The sequence below is a fragment of the Macaca fascicularis genome, chromosome 2, assembly GCF_037993035.2.
Source record: "Macaca fascicularis isolate 582-1 chromosome 2, T2T-MFA8v1.1".
NCBI lineage: Eukaryota > Metazoa > Chordata > Mammalia > Primates > Cercopithecidae > Macaca > Macaca fascicularis.
The window spans coordinates 99,502,680-99,519,445 of NC_088376.1; the positions used below are offsets into that span (position 1 = coordinate 99,502,680).

Sequence of the window (16,766 nt, forward strand, 5' to 3'; positions counted from 1 at the left end):
GCCCTGCCTCTTTCCTTGAGAAAGCCTTGCCATGTGGTTGGGCACAGTGGCTCATGCCTATAACACCAGCACTTTGGGAGGTTGGGGTGGGCAGATCACTTGAGGTTAGGAGTTTGAGACCAGCCTGGGCAACATGGTGAAAACCCGTCTCTACTAAAAACATGAACATTAGTGGGATGTGGTGGCGCACATCTAGTGGGATGTGATGGCGCACACCTGTAATCCCAGCTACTTGGGAGGCTGAGGCAGGACAGTCACCTCTGCCTGGGAGGCAGAGGTTGCAGTGAGCTGAGATTGTGCCACTGAACTCCAGCCTGGACGACAGAAAGAGACTGTCTCAAAAAAAAAAACAAAAACAAAAAAACCAAAAAAAAAAAAAACAAAACGAAAAGTAAAAGAAAAAGAAAGCCTTGCTATGTGAAAAAACAGTTGTCTGGATCAAACTATAGTACATAGTGATGGAGTTGATTTACATTTTGTGGAAAGTTCCTTATTTCCTCATGGGTAATAAACATGGGGCTGTGGATCACCCTTTGAAAAGCAGCCAGCAGAACATCACTCCTCAACCCAAGTCTGGCTCTTCTCCTTTTTCTCCAGGGAAGAATCGGGGCACGTCCTGCGGAAAGACCTGCCGGGAAGACCGCGATGATGAGTGGATGGGGGTGAGCCTGGCCCGGCAGCCGAAGGCTGATGGCCGCGTGTTGGTAAGTTCCTCCTGGGGGTGCCATGGGAAGGGGGTGGCACTCTGAGAATGAGTGATCTGTTAGGAAGGCTGGAGGGCATGGTGACAAGTGCATGGCTTTGAGGTTGCTTATTCTAGTCTACTGCTTAGACAAATGGCTTATCTTCTTATTTTCTTTATCTGCCAAATGTGAATAATGTCTGTCTCAAGGTGTGGCTATTGAAAAATAAAACATATGTGAAAAGTGCTTTGTACATCTCATTCATTACATAGGTATTTGTGTGTGTGTGTGTGTGTCTTAAATTGAGGTATAATTTACAGTACACAAATCTTAAAATTACAGTCTTGATTTTCACAATTGTACACACCTGTGTAACCCTATGCCCACCGAAATATAGAATATTTCCATCATCCCAAAAGTCTCCTGTGTCTCTTTCCAGCCAACTCCTCCCACCCGAGACAACCACTGCTGTGATTTGTATTATATATTACTTTTGCTTTTTCTAGAATTTCATATAAATAGAATCCTACAGTGTGTGCTCTTTTATATAAGGCTTCTTTCACTCAAAATAATGTTTTCTGAAATTAACCCCTGTTGTATGTATCAGTAGTTCATTCCCATTTATCTCTACGTAATACTACATTTTATGAAATAAATGTTATTTTTAACTAGTCATTTATTGGACCTCCAAAGCACCTATGATGTATTCTGATCCGTGGGTGCTTTGAGGGAGATAAAAAGAGAAGTCTTTGCCTTTGAGACTCCTGAGATCCTGGAGTTATGCTGTGCAGTAAGGTAGCCACCAGCCCTGTGTACTTATTTAAACTCAAATGTATCCAAATTAAACTAGAAATTCAGTTTTCTAGTCATATTAGCCACATTTAAATGGCTCAGTAATCACAAATGGTTACTGGCTACTCTATTGGAAAGCACAGAGAGAGAATATTTTCATCATCACAGCAAGTTTTATCAGACTCAACACAAAAGGAATTTCTAACTGCTGCAGAGATTTTGTTTTTGTCAGTTTTTCCTTTAAACTTTTCTATGCGGTATAATACTGAAGCACTTAACACACCCAGCTGTGAGTGTACAGCCTGGTGGGGTTTTTTTCACTCATGTACACTTATGCATCCCCATTGCCAGTACCCCAGAAAGACCCCTGCACCCTTTCCCAGTCAGTTCCTCTGCCCCTGGTGAGTGAGCCACTATTCTGACTTCATAGGCTTTCTCTTGCCCTTGACTTCTATCAGAAACTGTATGAAGATTTTTATTATAAAAGCGTAAGCCCAAGAAGGGAAAGTAATACTAGCTATCGCTTATGGAGGGCTTCCTTTGGGTCACATGCTGCAAAGCTGAGGGTTTCATGTGTATTTTATCCCAGGGGAAACAGGTTTTCCTTAAGGAACTAGGCAAAGTGTTTTTGTCGCCTCTCTAAGGAGCCCACTTTTGTGTTAAACTTCTTCATGGCATAAGCTGTTAATCCGAATTCCATCCTCAGCACAATTAAGCATCTCCCCCTTGTTGGGCCCCTCAGGAGAGGAGGAAGCAGCTGGATGCTGTCGCCAGCATCATGGGGGCCTCCCTCCTGGAAGCCATTGTAGGTCCTGCAGAGCCTCCCTGAGCCCGCTGTTTGCCTTCGTTTCCAGTCCTTTCATCACTGTGGTGGCCGGCCCTGGACCCTCTCCAAATTTCCACATTCCTCCAGGCATGGTGGCCTGACCCTGACTGGACAAATGGGCCCCAGAGGGGCTGAACCCTTGTCTACCATTCTGGGGAAAGAAAGGGAAGAAGCTGACTCATCTATAAATCAAAGGGTAGCCCAAGGTCCTGATTCAGAACAAAGAGGAGGTGGTGGCCCCATGACAGCACAACACAAAATGCTCTTAAGGGCATCGAGCCTAGAGTCAGAGTTTGCGCCTGTGAAAATATTTCCTCTCTGCAAGGAAGGATAACCTCTCTGTGGCTGAGGGCTTGTTTCCAGAGGGGCAAGACAGAATTCTGTATTACCACAGATCAGTATCACAACGGATTCGTTTCTGGGGACAGTGAACAGCAATGAGGATCACAAGGAAGATTTAGCAAAGGGAGCCAAGAAGGCAGCGCTGGAGCATTTGTGGATAATGGTGCCATGGATAGTCCTGTCTAATTAATTGCATGCAGGGCTATTTTTTAAATGTTTTATGAAATAATTACATCATCCATTCAATAAGCCACTGTATATGTGTGCTAGGCAAAGAGGAGCATCAGACACCATCTGCTTTCCTGTGCCTTTTGTTTGTTGTTCTAATTGTGATCAAACACATAACATAAAACTTACCACCTTAACCATTTTGAGTGTACAGTAGTGGTAACTGTATGGCACATTGTTGTACAACAAGCCATTAAACTTTATCTTGCAAAACATACATCCATTGAACAACAACTCTCCTTTTTCTCCTTCCCCTGGTTCCTGGCAACAACTATTGTATTTCTGTTAAGAGTTTGACTACTTTAGATCTCATGTAAGTGGAGTCATGTGGTGTTCGTTCTTTGGTGATGAGCTTATTTCATTTAGCATAATGTCCTCAAGGTTCATCCATGTTGTAACGTGTGACTGGATCTCCTTCCTTTTTTTTTTTTTTTTTTTTTTTTTGAGACAGAGTCTTGCTCTGTCGCCCAGGCTGGAGTGCAGCGGCTGGATCTCAGCTCACTGCAAGCTCCGCCTCCCGGGTTTACGCCATTCTCCTGCCTCAGCCTCCTGAGTAGGTGGGACTACAGGCGCCCGCCACCTCGCCCGGCTAGTTTTTTGTGTTTTTTTAGTAGAGACGGGGTTTCACCGTGTTAGCCAGGATGGTCTTGATCTCCTGACCTTGTGATCCGCCCGTCTCGGCCTCCCAAAGTGCTGGGATTACAGGCTTGAGCCACTGCACCCGGCCGGATCTCCTTCCTTTTTAAAGGCAGAATAATATTTCATTGTGTGAATTCACCACGTTTTCTTTTTTCATCTGTTGATGGACATTTAGGTTGGTTCTATCTTCTGGCTGCTATGATGAATGCTCCTATAAATGTGTACTAATATCTCTTTGAGATCTTGTTTTCAATTCTTTTGGGTATACACCCAGAAGTGGGGTTACTGGATCATATGGTACTTCTATTTTTAATTTTTGAGAAGCCTCCATACTATTTTCCCAAGTAGCTGCAGCATTTTAAATTCTCACCAGCAGTGCACAAGGGTTTCAATGGCTCCACATCCTTGCCAACATTTATTGTTTTCTGATTTTTTTTTTTTAATAGTGGTCCTCCTAATGGGTGTGAGATAATATTTTATTGTGATTTTGGTTTGCATTTCCCTGGTGATTAGTAACACTGAGCATTGTTTCATCTGCTCGTTGGTCATTTTATATCTTTTTTGGAGAAATGTTTAGGTCTTTTGCCCAATTTTAAATTGGATTGTTTCGTTTTTATTGTTGTCGAGTTATCCTCATGGCTTTTTGCACATGGGCAGTCTTGCTAGGAAAGGCTTGTCCTAAGTCCCCTCTGCCCCTGTCCCACTCTGTCCTCGGCACTCCTCTTTTTTTCCCTGTATAGGCTCTGCCTCCTCCGTGAAGCCTGTTAAGGGTTTTCTGGAACAAGCTGAGCATCTTTTGTGTCATTAGGATCTCAACATCATCTCGTTACTTATATTGTGTGTATAATTTATTTTGTGGCCATATGTCCCCTTTTGTGGAAGCCACTTGGGGATAGAGACCAGATCTTCTACCAGTTTCATTCTCAGCATCTGGAGGACATCTCTCTAAGGAATGGCATCTGAAAGTGTGTTTGAATAATACAGGGACTGAGGGTCAATGTTAAAACAATTAGAAACCAAATTAGTTGCCTTCTTTTCTTGGTGGCTGATTCTAAGTGGCTGATGGAAACACCAGGAAAAATTCTATAAAATGTTCATTGGGGATGACAGGCCAAAACAAGATACAGCAAGTGGCTGCCTAGTCCATATTTACGTTTGGAGGCCTCAAAGCCATTTGCTTTTTCTTTAATGTTTCAATCCTACCTGTCAGAGCTTTCTGGGAGGCAAGTATTTACTTTTAAATTAAAAATAGGAGGGATGTGTGTTGTTCAGATGCCTTTTGAGAACTTGAGAGGTGCCTGGGGGTATTGGCAAGAGACCAGTATCCCCAAGGAGCACAATATTGGATTCCAAGGTTGGATTTGAAGAGGGAGAGGTGGACTGGCTTTTTTGAAAGTGGTGTCTGGTGCTGATAGAAAAGCTAAGAACAAATGGAGAATTTGAAAGCTGCAATGGGGCGTGAAATGTCTCAGTGACCAATGGCATTATGTGGACCATGGACCCAGCAACCAGCTCTGGCAAGAACCAGATTGTCAGCCTGGCCTGGCAGGTTGACCTTAGCTTAGTGTCTGCCCATCTCAGGTCCATGGACACTGTTGCATCTTCCAGGTTTTCCCCAGAAACAAATGATACTGCATGCAAAGATAGCATCAGGATTAGAGGCAAGCCCCTCCCCTTCTCACTCTCTCAGCCTGAGCTCCCCGTGTGCAGATGACATTTTAAAAAATGAGCAGGGAGGGGAATCACTTCTTGAAATAACCACTGAACAAGCTCTGTATAGGCATTGACTGCTGCTCTGAGACTTTGGAGGGCAATCAAAATGTTCAACTCTAATGTCGCCCCTTTTCATCAGACTTGCCAAGGCTCAGATAACGAATAATTTAAGCTTCTAGATTCTGTACAGGAGCAGTATTCTCTGGTTCTCTTTGTCATTTCCTTTCTAAATATCAGGGCTGTCCTTATCTGTTCAGTGCTTCCCATCTCTCCATTTTTTTTTCAAAGTCACAGGGTACATTTTTGCATTTACTTCTGTTGCTCTGTTTCCTGATTTTTTTTTAAAGTGAACTTTTTATTGAGCTGTAATACACATGCAGAAAAAGGTATAAATCATCAATGTACACCTCAATTAATTTTCATTAGGTGAACATCCTCAGAATAACATTTTCACACTCCAGCAGCTCCTTCCCAATGCCCCTCCTGGCCACTTCCTCCTTCTCCTCAGTTGGGGAGCTTCTTGGGGGAGTCTCATGGCATCACAGCCTCACTGTGATCTTGCTCCCCACCACACTCCTTTCTCAGCAGCCAGGCCCAGTTGTGGCCATGCACTGTGGACCTGGATGCGTGACAAAGGCTTTGGCCATCTTTATGGCAGGTGGGAATGTAGGAGTGTTGGCAGGATGTACCTTTGTGGCCGAGGCACCCAGAAAGTGCCAGTACCCACCTCTAGGAGGGATGTGTTTTTTCCATACAACAAGAAAGGCCTTTGAAAAAAAGTGTTTATTTTCTTTCTTTTTTTCCTGTTTTGGGAGGAAAAACAATCTTTATAACTAGAAATGTGTCAGATTCTAAGATTTGGAGTGGGACAAGGTCCTCCTCCCCCTTTCTTATGATTAATTGAAATCTGAGTTTGAGCAATTCTTGCTGTTTTCAGAGAACGCTCTCCTTCTTCTGTTCTTCTTCTCTGCTTGGTCCCCATTCCTCCCTCACAGCCGAACTCATTTGGAGAGATTGATGGAATTACTAATGCTTTGGAGACAGTCCCTAGGAATTTTTTTAAAATGTAGTGGTCAGATTGACATGTGTGTATATATAATGATAATCAAGGCTAAACACAGTCTTCCTTTTCTGTAATTTATATTCAGAGACACTTTGCATTGTTTTCCTACATGAATCCTTCCTTTGACAGTTTGATCTCTGACCTCCCAGAATGCTTTAATTTTAGTTTAGTATGAAATGCAATATTTGGATCTTCTAGGAATTCTCCAAGATCACCCCTTAAATAGTTTACGGCACTTAAAAAATGAGACAATACACCAGACATTAAATACAGCAAAGCCTTCCTATAAGTGTCAGTGTGCAGCTGGCTGTCAGACAGCACTGTGATAAACATCCGCCTCTTTTCACAGCCCCTCCAACTCAGAAATACAATAAAACATGGTCAACCCTTGAAGCCAAGGGCTTTGCTAAGTCCAAAAACTTAGCAAAACCAAAACATAACTGATTTATCCACAAATTAGATAACAATAAGTGATTCAAGTTTGCGAGCCATAAGAATTAAGTCAGAATTTTAAAAATCAATTATTTAGCAGTATGGAGTGATTATTTACTTAGTGATATATTTTTTGTAATTCTTTGCCTCTTATCATTTCAGTCTATTTAGAAACCTGCTATTTCAGCACAAAACAGTATCAAGTAGAGGAATGAATGTGGTTTGCAGCAGAAAAAATAAAAATAGATTGTTTTCTATAGCTTAATGCCATATGACAAGAAGCAGAATGTGGGCAAGCTCAGGTTTTGAGAGTCGTTCTGAGTGTGTCCTCGTTAGCCATTGGGCAGAGAGTGGCCTTGTCAAGGGCCTTGGTGGCAGTGGCTTGAAGGATGAAGAGCAGAGAACTTAGAAGGCTGTGATCTTATCATAGAATGACGTCAGGGAGAACCAAGCCCCGAGAGCCCCCTCACTCACTCAGTGACCTGGGACATTCCATTCGACCCCTGAGTGGTTATTTCAGGTGTCCTGGGACCTGTGGCAGTGGGGCTGTAAAGAGGATAAAGTCACCAGGCCTGCCCCAGTGGGTGGGTTTTGATGGCCTCTCAGGTAGGAATGAGAAGTTTTAAGATGGAAAATCCTTCATAGTGAAACAAGGAAGACTCAGCATTCATGGATTCCAGTGCTGTTTGCAGCACTTACTAGCTCTGCCACTTAGGCAAAGCACTCTCTGATATGCAGTGCTCTTGTACAGCAAATGGGAATTCTAAAGACACCTCTGCTCACCTTCCAGGGTTGCAAAAGAGGTCAGAGGTAGGCCATAACAATACTCAATGTTATCAGTTACGAAAACTGCATTTGAGGGAGGCAAACCAAGATGTTAAAAACTGATTATTTTCAAAAGCAAAATATATATATATATATAATACTTTAAGTTCTAGGGTACATGTGCACAATGTGCAGGTTTGTTACATATGTATACATGTGCCATGTTGGTGTGCTGCACCCATTAACTCGTCATTTACATTAGGTATATCTCCTAATGCTATCCCTTCCCCCTCCCCCCTCCCCACAATAGGCCCTGGTGTGTGACGTTCCCGTTTCTGTGTCCAAGTGATCTGATTGTTCAATTCCCACCTATGAGTGAGAACATGCAGTGTTTGGTTTTCTGTTCTTGCGATAGTTTGCTGAGAATGATGGTTTCCAGCTTCATCCATGTCCCTACAAAGGACATGAACTCATCCTTTTTTATGGCTGCATAGTATTCCATGGTGTATATGTGCCACATTTTCTTAATCCAGTCTGTCAGTGATGGACATTTGGGTTGATTCCAAGTCTTTGCTATTGTGAATAGTGCCACAATAAACATACGTGTGCATGGGTCTTTATAGCAGCATGATTTATAATCCTTTGGGTATATACCCAGTACTGGGATGGCTGGGTCAAATGGTATTTCTAGTTCTAGATCTTTGAGGAATCGCCACACTGTTTTCCATAATGGTTGAACTAGTTTACAGTCCCACCAACAGTGTAAAAGTGTTCCTATTTCTCCACATCCTCTCCAGCACCTGTTGTTTCCTGACTTTGTAATGATTGCCATTCTAACTGGTGTGAGATGGTATCTCATTGTGGTTTTGATTTGCATTTCTCTGATGGCCAGTGATGATGAGCATTTTTTCATGTGTCTGTTGGCTGTATAAATGTCTTCTTTTGAGAAGTTTCTGTTCATATCCTTTGCCTACTTTTTGATGGGGTTGTTTGTTTTTTTCTTGTGAATTGGTTTGAGTTCTTTGTAAGTTCTGGATATTAGCCCTTTGTCAGATGAATAGATTGCAAAAATTTTCTCCCATTCTGTAGGTTGCCTGTTCACTCTGATGATAGTTTGTTTTGCTGTACAGAAGCTCTTTAGTTTAATGAGATCCCATTTGTCAATTTTGGCTTTTGTTGCTGTTGCTTTTGGTGTTTTAGACATGAAGTCCTTTCCCATGCCTATGTCCTGAATGGTATTACCTAGGTTTTCTTCTAGGGTTTTTATGGTTTTAGGTCTAACATTTAAGTCTCTAATCTGTCTTGAATTAATTTTCGTATAAGGAGTAAGGAAAGGTTCCAGTTTCAGCTTTCTACTTCAGCCAATTTTCCCAGCACCATTTATTAAATAGGGAATCCTTTCCCCATTTCTTGTTTTTGTCAGGTTTGTCAAAGATCAGATGGCTGTAGATGTGTGGTATTATTTCTGAGGGCTCTGTTCTGTTCCATTGGTCTATATCTCTGTTTTGGTACCAGTACCATGCTGTTTTGGTTGCGGTAGCCTTGTAGTATGGTTTGAAGTCAGGTAGCATGATGCCTCCAGTTTTGTTCTTTTTGCTTAGGATTGTCTTGGCAATGGGGTTCTTTTTAGGTTCCATATGAACTTTAAAGCAGTTTTTTCCAATTCTGTGAAGAAAGTCATTGGTAGCTTGATGGGGATGGCATTGAATCTATAAATTACCTTGGGCAGGATGGCCATTTTCGTGATATTGATTCTTCCTATCCATGAGCATGGTATGTTCTTCCATTTGTTTGTGTCCTCTTTTATTTCACTGAGCAGTGATTTGTAGTTCTCCTTGAAGAGTTCCTTCACATCCCTTGTAAGTTGGATTCCTAGGTATTTTATTCTCTTTGAAGCAATTGTGAATGGAAGTTCATTCATGATTTGGCTCTCTGTTTGTTACTGGTGTATAAGAATGCTTGTGATTTTCGCACATTGATTTTGTATCCTGAGACTTTGCTGAAGTTGCTTATCAGCTTAAGGAGATTTGGGGCTGAGATGATGGGGTTTTCTAAATATACAATCATGTCATCTGCAAACAGGGACAATTTGACTTCTTCTTTTCCTAATTGAATACCCTTTATTTCTTTCTCTTGCCTGATTGCCCTAGCCAGAACTTTCAACACTATGTTGAATAGGAGTAGTGAGAGAGGGCATCCCTGTCTTGTGCCAGTTTTCAAAGGAAATGCTTCCAGTTTTTGCCCATTCAGTATGATATTGGCTGTGGGTTTGTCATAAATAGCTCTTATTATTTTGAGATACGTTCCATCAATGCTGAATTTATTGAGCGTTTTTAGCATGAAGGGCTGTTGAATTTTGTCAAAGGCCTTTTCTGCATCTTTTGAGATAATCATTGGTTTTTGTCTTTGGTTCTGTTTATATGCTGGGTTACATTTATTGATTTGCATTTGTTGAACCAGCCTTGCATCCCAGGGATGAAGCCCACTTGATCATGGTGGATAAGCTTTTTGATGTGCTGCTGGATTCAGTTTGCCAGTGTTTTATTGAGGATTTTGCATCAATGTTCATCAGGGATATTGGTCTAAAATTCTCTTTCTTTGTTGTGTCTCTGCCAGGCTTTGGTATCGGGATGATGTTGGCCTCATAAAATGAGTTAGGGAGGATTCCCTCTTTTTCTATTGATTGGAATAGTTTCAGAAGGAATGGTACCAGCTCCTCCTTGTACCAGAGGGTAGAATTCGGCTGTGAATCCGTGGTCCTGGACTTTTTTTGGTTGGTAGGCTATTAATAATTGCCTCAATTTCAGAGGCTGCTATTGGTCTATTCAGGGATTCAACTTCTTCCTGGTTTAGTCTTGGCAGAGTGTAAGTGTCCAGGAAATTATCCATTTCTTCTAGATTTTCTAGTTTATTTGCGTAGAGGTGTTTATAGCATTCTCTGATGGTAGTTTTTATTTCTGTGGGGTCAGTGGTGATATCCCCTTTATCATTTTTTATTGCGTCTATTTGATTCTTCTCTCTTTTCTTCTTTATTAGTCTTGCTAGCAGTCTATCAATTTTGTTGATGTTTTCCAAAAACCAGCTCTTGGACTCATTAATTTTTTGAAGGGTTTTTTGTGTCTCTGTCTTCTTCAGTTCTGCTCTGATCTTAGTTATTTCTTGCCTTCTGCTAGCTTTTGAATGTGTTTGCTCTTGCTTCTCTAGTTCTTTTAATTGTGATGTTAGGGTGTCAATTTTAGATCTTTCCTGCTTTCTCTTGTGGGCATTTAGTGCTATAAATTTCCCTCTACACACTGCTTTAAATGTGTGCCAGAGATTCTGGTATATTGTATCTTTGTTCTCATTGGTTTCAAAAAACATCTTTATTTCTGCCTTGGTTTTGTTATGTACCCAGTAGTCATTCAGGAGCAGATTGTTCAGTTTCCATGTAGTTGAGCGGTTTTGATTGAGTTTCTTAGTCCTGAGTTCTAGTTTGATTGCACTGTGGTCTGAGAGACAGTTTGTTTTAATTTCTGTTCTTTTACATTTACTGAGGAGTGCTTTACTTCCCACTATGTGGTCAATTTTGGAATAAGTGCGATGTGGTGCTGAGAAGAATGTATATTCTATTGATTTGGGGTGGAGAGTTCTGTAGATGTCTCTTAGGTCTGCTTGGTGCAGAGTTGAGTTCAATCCCTGGATATCCTTGTTAACTTTCTGTCTCGTTGGTCTGTCTAATGTTGACAGTGGGGTGTTAAAGTCTCCCATTATTATTGTATGGGAGTCTAAGTCTTGTTGTAAGTCTCTAAGGACTTGCTTTATGAATCTGGGTGCTCCTGTATTGGGTGCATATATATTTAGGATAGTTAGCTCTTCTTGTTGAATTGATCCCTTTACCATTATGTAATGGCCTTTTTATCTCTTGATCTTTGTTGGTTTAAAGACTGTTTTATCAGAGACTAGGATTGCAACCCCTGCCTTTTTTTGTTTTCCATTTGCTTGGTAGATCTTCCTCCATCCATTTATTTTGAGCCTGTGTGTGTCTCTGCATGTGAGATGGGTCTCCTGAATACAGCAAACTGATGGGTTTTGACTCTTTATCCAATTTGCCAGTCTGTGTCTTTTAATTGGACCATTTAGTCCATTTACATTTAAGGTTAATATTGTTATGTGTGAACTTGATCCTGTCATTATGATATTAACTGGTTATTTTGCTTGTTAGTTGATGCAGTTTCTTCCTAGCATCATTGGTCTTTACATTTTGGCATGTTTTTGCAATGTCTGGTACCGGTTGTTCCTTTCCATGTTTAGTGCTTCCTTCAGGATCTCTTGTAGGGCAGGCCTGGTGGTAACAAAATCTCTAAGCATTTGCTTGTCTGTAAAGGATTTTATTTCTCCTTCACTTATGAAACTTAGTTTGGCTGGATATGAAATTCTGGGTTTAAAATTCTTTTCTTTAAGAATGTTGAATATTGGGCCGGGCGTGGTGGCTCAAGCCTGTAATCCCAGCACTTTGGGAGGCCAAGACGGGCGGATCACTAGGTCAGGAGATCGAGACCATCCTGGCTAACACGGTGAAACCCCGTCTCCACTAAAAAATACAAAAAACTAGCCGGGCGAGGTGGCGGGCGCCTGTAGTCCCAGCTACTCAGGAGGCTGAGACAGGAGAATGGCCCGAACCCGGGAGGCGGAGCTTGCAGTGAGCTGAGATCCGGCCACTGCACTCCAGCCTGGGCGACAGAGCGAGACTCCGTCTCAAAAAAAAAAAAAAAGAATGTTGAATATTGGCCCCACTCTCATCTGGCTTGCAGAGTTTCTGCCGAGAGATCTGCTGTTAGTCTGATGGGCTTCCCTTTGTGGGTAACTTGACCTTTCTCTCTGGCTGCCGTTAACATTTTTTCTTCATTTCAACTTTGGTGAATCTGACAATTATGTGTCTTGGAGTTGCTCTTCTCGAGGAGTATCTTTGTGGCATTCTCTGTATTTCCTGAATTTGAATGTTGGCCTGCCTTGCTAGGTTGGGGAAGTTCTCCTGGATAATATCCTGCAGAGTGTTTTCCAACTTGGTTCCATTCTCCCGTCACTTTCAGGTATACCAATCAGACGTAGATTTGGTCTTTTCACATAATCCCATATTTCTTGGAGGCTTTGTTCATTTCTTTTTACTCTTTTTTCTCTAAACTGCTCTTCTCGCTTCATTTCATTCATTTGATCTTCAATCGCTGATACTCTTTCTTCCACATGATTGAGTCAGTTACTGAAGCTTGTGCATTTGTCACGTAGTTCTTGTGTCATAGTTTTCATCTCTATCATTTCGTTTATGGACTTCTCTGCATTGGTTATTCCAGTTATCCATTCTTCCATTCTTTTTCAAGGTTTTTAGTTTCTTTGCACTGGGTACGTAGTTCCTCCTTTAGCTCTGAGAAGTTTGATTGACTGAAGCCTTCTTAACTCGTCAAAGTCATTCTCCGTCCAGCTTTGTTCCGTTGCTGGTGATGAGCTGCGTTCCTTTGGAGGGGGAGATGCACTCTGATTTTTTGAATTTCCAGCTTTTCTGCACTGCTTTTTCCCCATCTTTGTGGTTTTATCTGCCTTTGGTCTTTAATGATGATGACTTACTGATGGGGTTTTGGTGTGGGTGTCCTTTCTGTTTGTTAGTTTTCCTTCTAACAGTCAGGACCCTCAGCTGCAGGTCTGTTGGAGTTTGCCAGAGGTCTACTCCAGACCCTGTTTGTCTGGGTATCAGCAGCGAAGGCTGCAGAAGATAGAATATTGCTGAACAGAAAGTGTTGCTGTCTGATTCTTGCTCTGGAAGCTTTGTCTCAGAGGTGTACCCAGCCATGCAAGGTGTGAGGTGTCAGTCTGCACCTAGTGGGGGATGTCTCCCAGTTAGGCTACTCAGGGGTCAGGGACCCACTTGAGCAGGCAGTCTGTCCGTTCTCAGATCTCAGCCTCCGTGCTGGGTGAACCACTGCTCTCTTCAAAGCTGTCAGACAGGAACATTTACCTCAAAAGCAATATTTTAAGAAAATGCATTCACTGGCCAGGGTGAAGTGAACTGAGATTAGAAGTAAGTAGTGAATGCCCAGGAGAAGTGGACCGGGCTGGGCAGAGTAGAGTGTGTGCCTCTGAGTAAGCAGGTCGGCTCTTCATCAGTGCTGCGGTGACATCTGGATGTGCAGAGACATGCATGGGAACTGGGGCCACTGTCATGTCCAAGCAGCAGGTAGGGGCATGTTTGGTGTGGCAGAAGGACGATCCAGGCCTGCATCCTGCCTCCTGGCACTGCTCCCGTGCCTGTTAGCAGAGCTGCCCTGCCTCATGGCATCTTGCATAGTTTTGACCCTAGTGCTCAGAGGCGCCTCTGGAAAGCTGGCCAATGCATCTGTCCATCCTCTTCCCTAACATACAGAGCTTGCACCCACCCCAAGACCCCTGGCCGTGAATCTTCCTTCAGCTTTCTCCTCAGAGAGGCCTTCCTTGACCTGCCTGGCAAAACCAGCCATTCCCTGGCATGAGGGAACTTTCTGGTGAGATGGAAATGTTCTGTCTTGCTAGGGCCTTGGTGACATGAGTGTGCACATTTGTCAAAGCTCCTTTGTGCATTTTGCTGTATGTAGTTTCCATCAGAAAAACAGCTCTCCACACACATTTACTTCTAGTGAATGAGATGCATGCTGAAGTGTTTCTGTGGGTAGGAACATGCTTGAATATCAGCCATTCCTCCCTTCCCTGCTGTCTCCACATCGGCTCACTTCCTTGGGCCTGTCAGCTCTGAAGCCACCCTCTTCACCCATCTCCACTGCTCCAGACCTGCATCATCTCTCACTTGGTGTTCGTTTGCACTTTTGCCCTCCTGCAGTCTCCACCCGGCAGCCAAATGTTCTTTCCAAACTGTCACTTGGATCATGCTTCTCACCTGTGTAAGACTCTCCACCACTTCCCATTGCAGATCTGCTGAAGTCACAGCCATTCCCCTGACCCCCATGGTCCCACCTCGGCCCCTTCTTTGACCTTATCTCCCTCCCACCACAGTCACTCCAGACCACCCTTTCTTTCTCTTGAGCCTCTGAGCATTTCTGATGATGTATCCTTTGCATTCTGCTATCTTTTGAATCCTCCCAGAACCCTCTTCCTGTGTGGTTAGCTCTTCCTCAGGCTTCAGGCCTTTCCGACCTCTGGTGGAAACTGTCCATCCCACTCCCAGATTCTCTATTCTATAACCCTGTTTCTTTCCTTCTCAATGCTCAGGACTAGCTAAAATCCTCATTTGTTGATATATTTATTTCCTATCTTCTAGTAGACTCCCAGGGGCTCGTTCCTGTTCATGCAGTTTTCTGATACCCAGAGCAGTGCCTGTTATGAAGGTGTGGCTTTCTGGCCCCTCTGCTCCTCTCTTCTCCCACAGAAAGAAACACCTGGCACTGACAAGAGTCTGCTTTGTGATCCTTTGGGGCCAACTTTCCTGCTCTCAAATGCTCTGTATCCCTTTAGGCCTGTGCTCATCGCTGGAAGAACATCTACTATGAAGCTGACCACATCCTACCCCATGGCTTCTGCTACATCATCCCTTCCAATCTCCAGGCCAAAGGCAGGACGCTGATCCCTTGCTATGAAGGTGAGCATGGATTGATTTTTCCTCATCCCCCTACCCACTTCATGCCCTAAGCCTACCTCCCCACCTCTGCGTATCACCAACTGAACATTTCCCCAGCTTTCCACATGCTCATGATAGGGCAGCACTGTTTGCCCCAGATGGTCTGTTGGTCCCCAAGGCCCTGCCCAGAGAAGAGGCAGGTACGGAGGGGGCAGCAGTCCCAGGCCTTTCCAACCCTTACCTGACTCGGCCGCAGAGCCCACAGTGCTTACCAAGCTTTATGAAGTCTCAGGGACTGAAATGCACCAAGCCTCAGCCAAGTGACCTAACAGCTGCCTTGACTTTCTGGTAATGCCAGGTGCTGTGTTGCCTTGGGAAACTTACCTTCTCTCTCTGGACCTCAGTTTCCCTGTCCAAATATTCAGTGGTTGGCCCAGATGATCTCTACAGCCCCAGGCAGCTCCCAGGCAGTCATTAGGCTCCCACACAGTTCCTGGCTGCACTGTGGACAGATGTCCTAAGGCGGAGGGGAGAGGAGACCCAGGATTCATAAAGCAACAGCTGGACAGAAACTTGACACTCTCAGCATTTCATAACATTCAAGGTCTGACTTTCCTTCCCATGTGGTCCTGCAGCCCGGGCAGATGCTGGAGAATTGGGCACATCCTGAAGGTGGTTTTAAGAGCTCCTTGCCAAGGTGCACTTGGAAGGAAAATGTATCCTTTCAGACTTAGAACCTTCAAATGCCTGGGCATCGAGGACAATCCCTAATAGTGATTGAGTCAGTCACTATTTAGCCCTGTCGAATCTGAGCTTTAAGCATTCAGAAAACACGATTATTTTCTTCAGTTTAATAGCTTGTAGTTTCCAGTTTTCTCAGCCTAATTTTGGGTAAGCTGGAACCTGCTCCTTCTCTAAGTTCTGGACTATTTATTTCTTAATTCCCCTCCTACTTTATTTGGACAGAAGTCTCACTGGCTTGTGTCCACATTGTCTTTGGGCCTCCCTGGGTTTTCCTAGGTTTCAAATTTTGTGGACACTAAAAAGGATTCATGAGAAACACTATATGGACACTGGGACCCTCCTGGGGACCCAGGTGACCCAGGTAGGGTGCTCTGGGAAACGTGCCCCACAGAAGAGCCAGCAAGATCTCTGCGGGAGGCACAAACCCTCTCCCCTATAGAGTGAGCCTGCCTTCGTTTTTTCTTTCTCCTCTGTATCAGCATTTGATCAGCTCTGACTGGGCCATGTAGGGGAATGAAACTCTGGCCCTGTTTATATCTGTATTGTCCCAAACAGAAGAAAAACAAACTTTGTTTTAAAAATAGATGATAATATAATCAATCAAGAGTGGAGGAATCGTTCGTTTCAGAAACACAAAGCATGTGTCAAGCCTGGGTTTTCACTGCCCCAGTTTACTCCTCCTTTTTCCCAAGGAAGGAAAAGGAAAAGCCTCTGGAGCAAGCAGTGGGGCAGCTCTTCAGGCTGGGAAGGAGCAAGGGGCTCAGCAGGGTGACGGCGGCAGTGATTGTTGAACCACGCTAGTTATGCACAGGACCAGTACTTTGGTTTTCCCAGAAGATGACATGCTGTGACAGGGACACATGGCTGTCCCCAGTGATTCCTCTGTGTACACCACAAGCACAAGGACAGCCCTCCAAAGAGGGAGGTGGAGCTCAATGTCCGTGTGTACACAGGTCCAAGTGG

General features: G+C 43.6%; 1 protein-coding gene across 3 annotated transcripts in view; it reads left to right on the top strand.

Annotated features, from left to right (window-relative positions):
- The window catches only part of ITGA9 (integrin subunit alpha 9), a 385,385-nt gene that overhangs the window by 20,648 nt on the left and 347,971 nt on the right, over positions 1 to 16,766 (top strand). For all 3 annotated transcript variants that reach the window (XM_005546647.5, XM_074031685.1, XM_045386478.3), the window contains exons 3-4: positions 598 to 704; positions 14,957 to 15,080. In XM_005546647.5, coding sequence (XP_005546704.2) covers positions 598 to 704; positions 14,957 to 15,080 — 231 coding nt within the window. The remainder of the gene's footprint in view (positions 1 to 597; positions 705 to 14,956; positions 15,081 to 16,766) is intronic.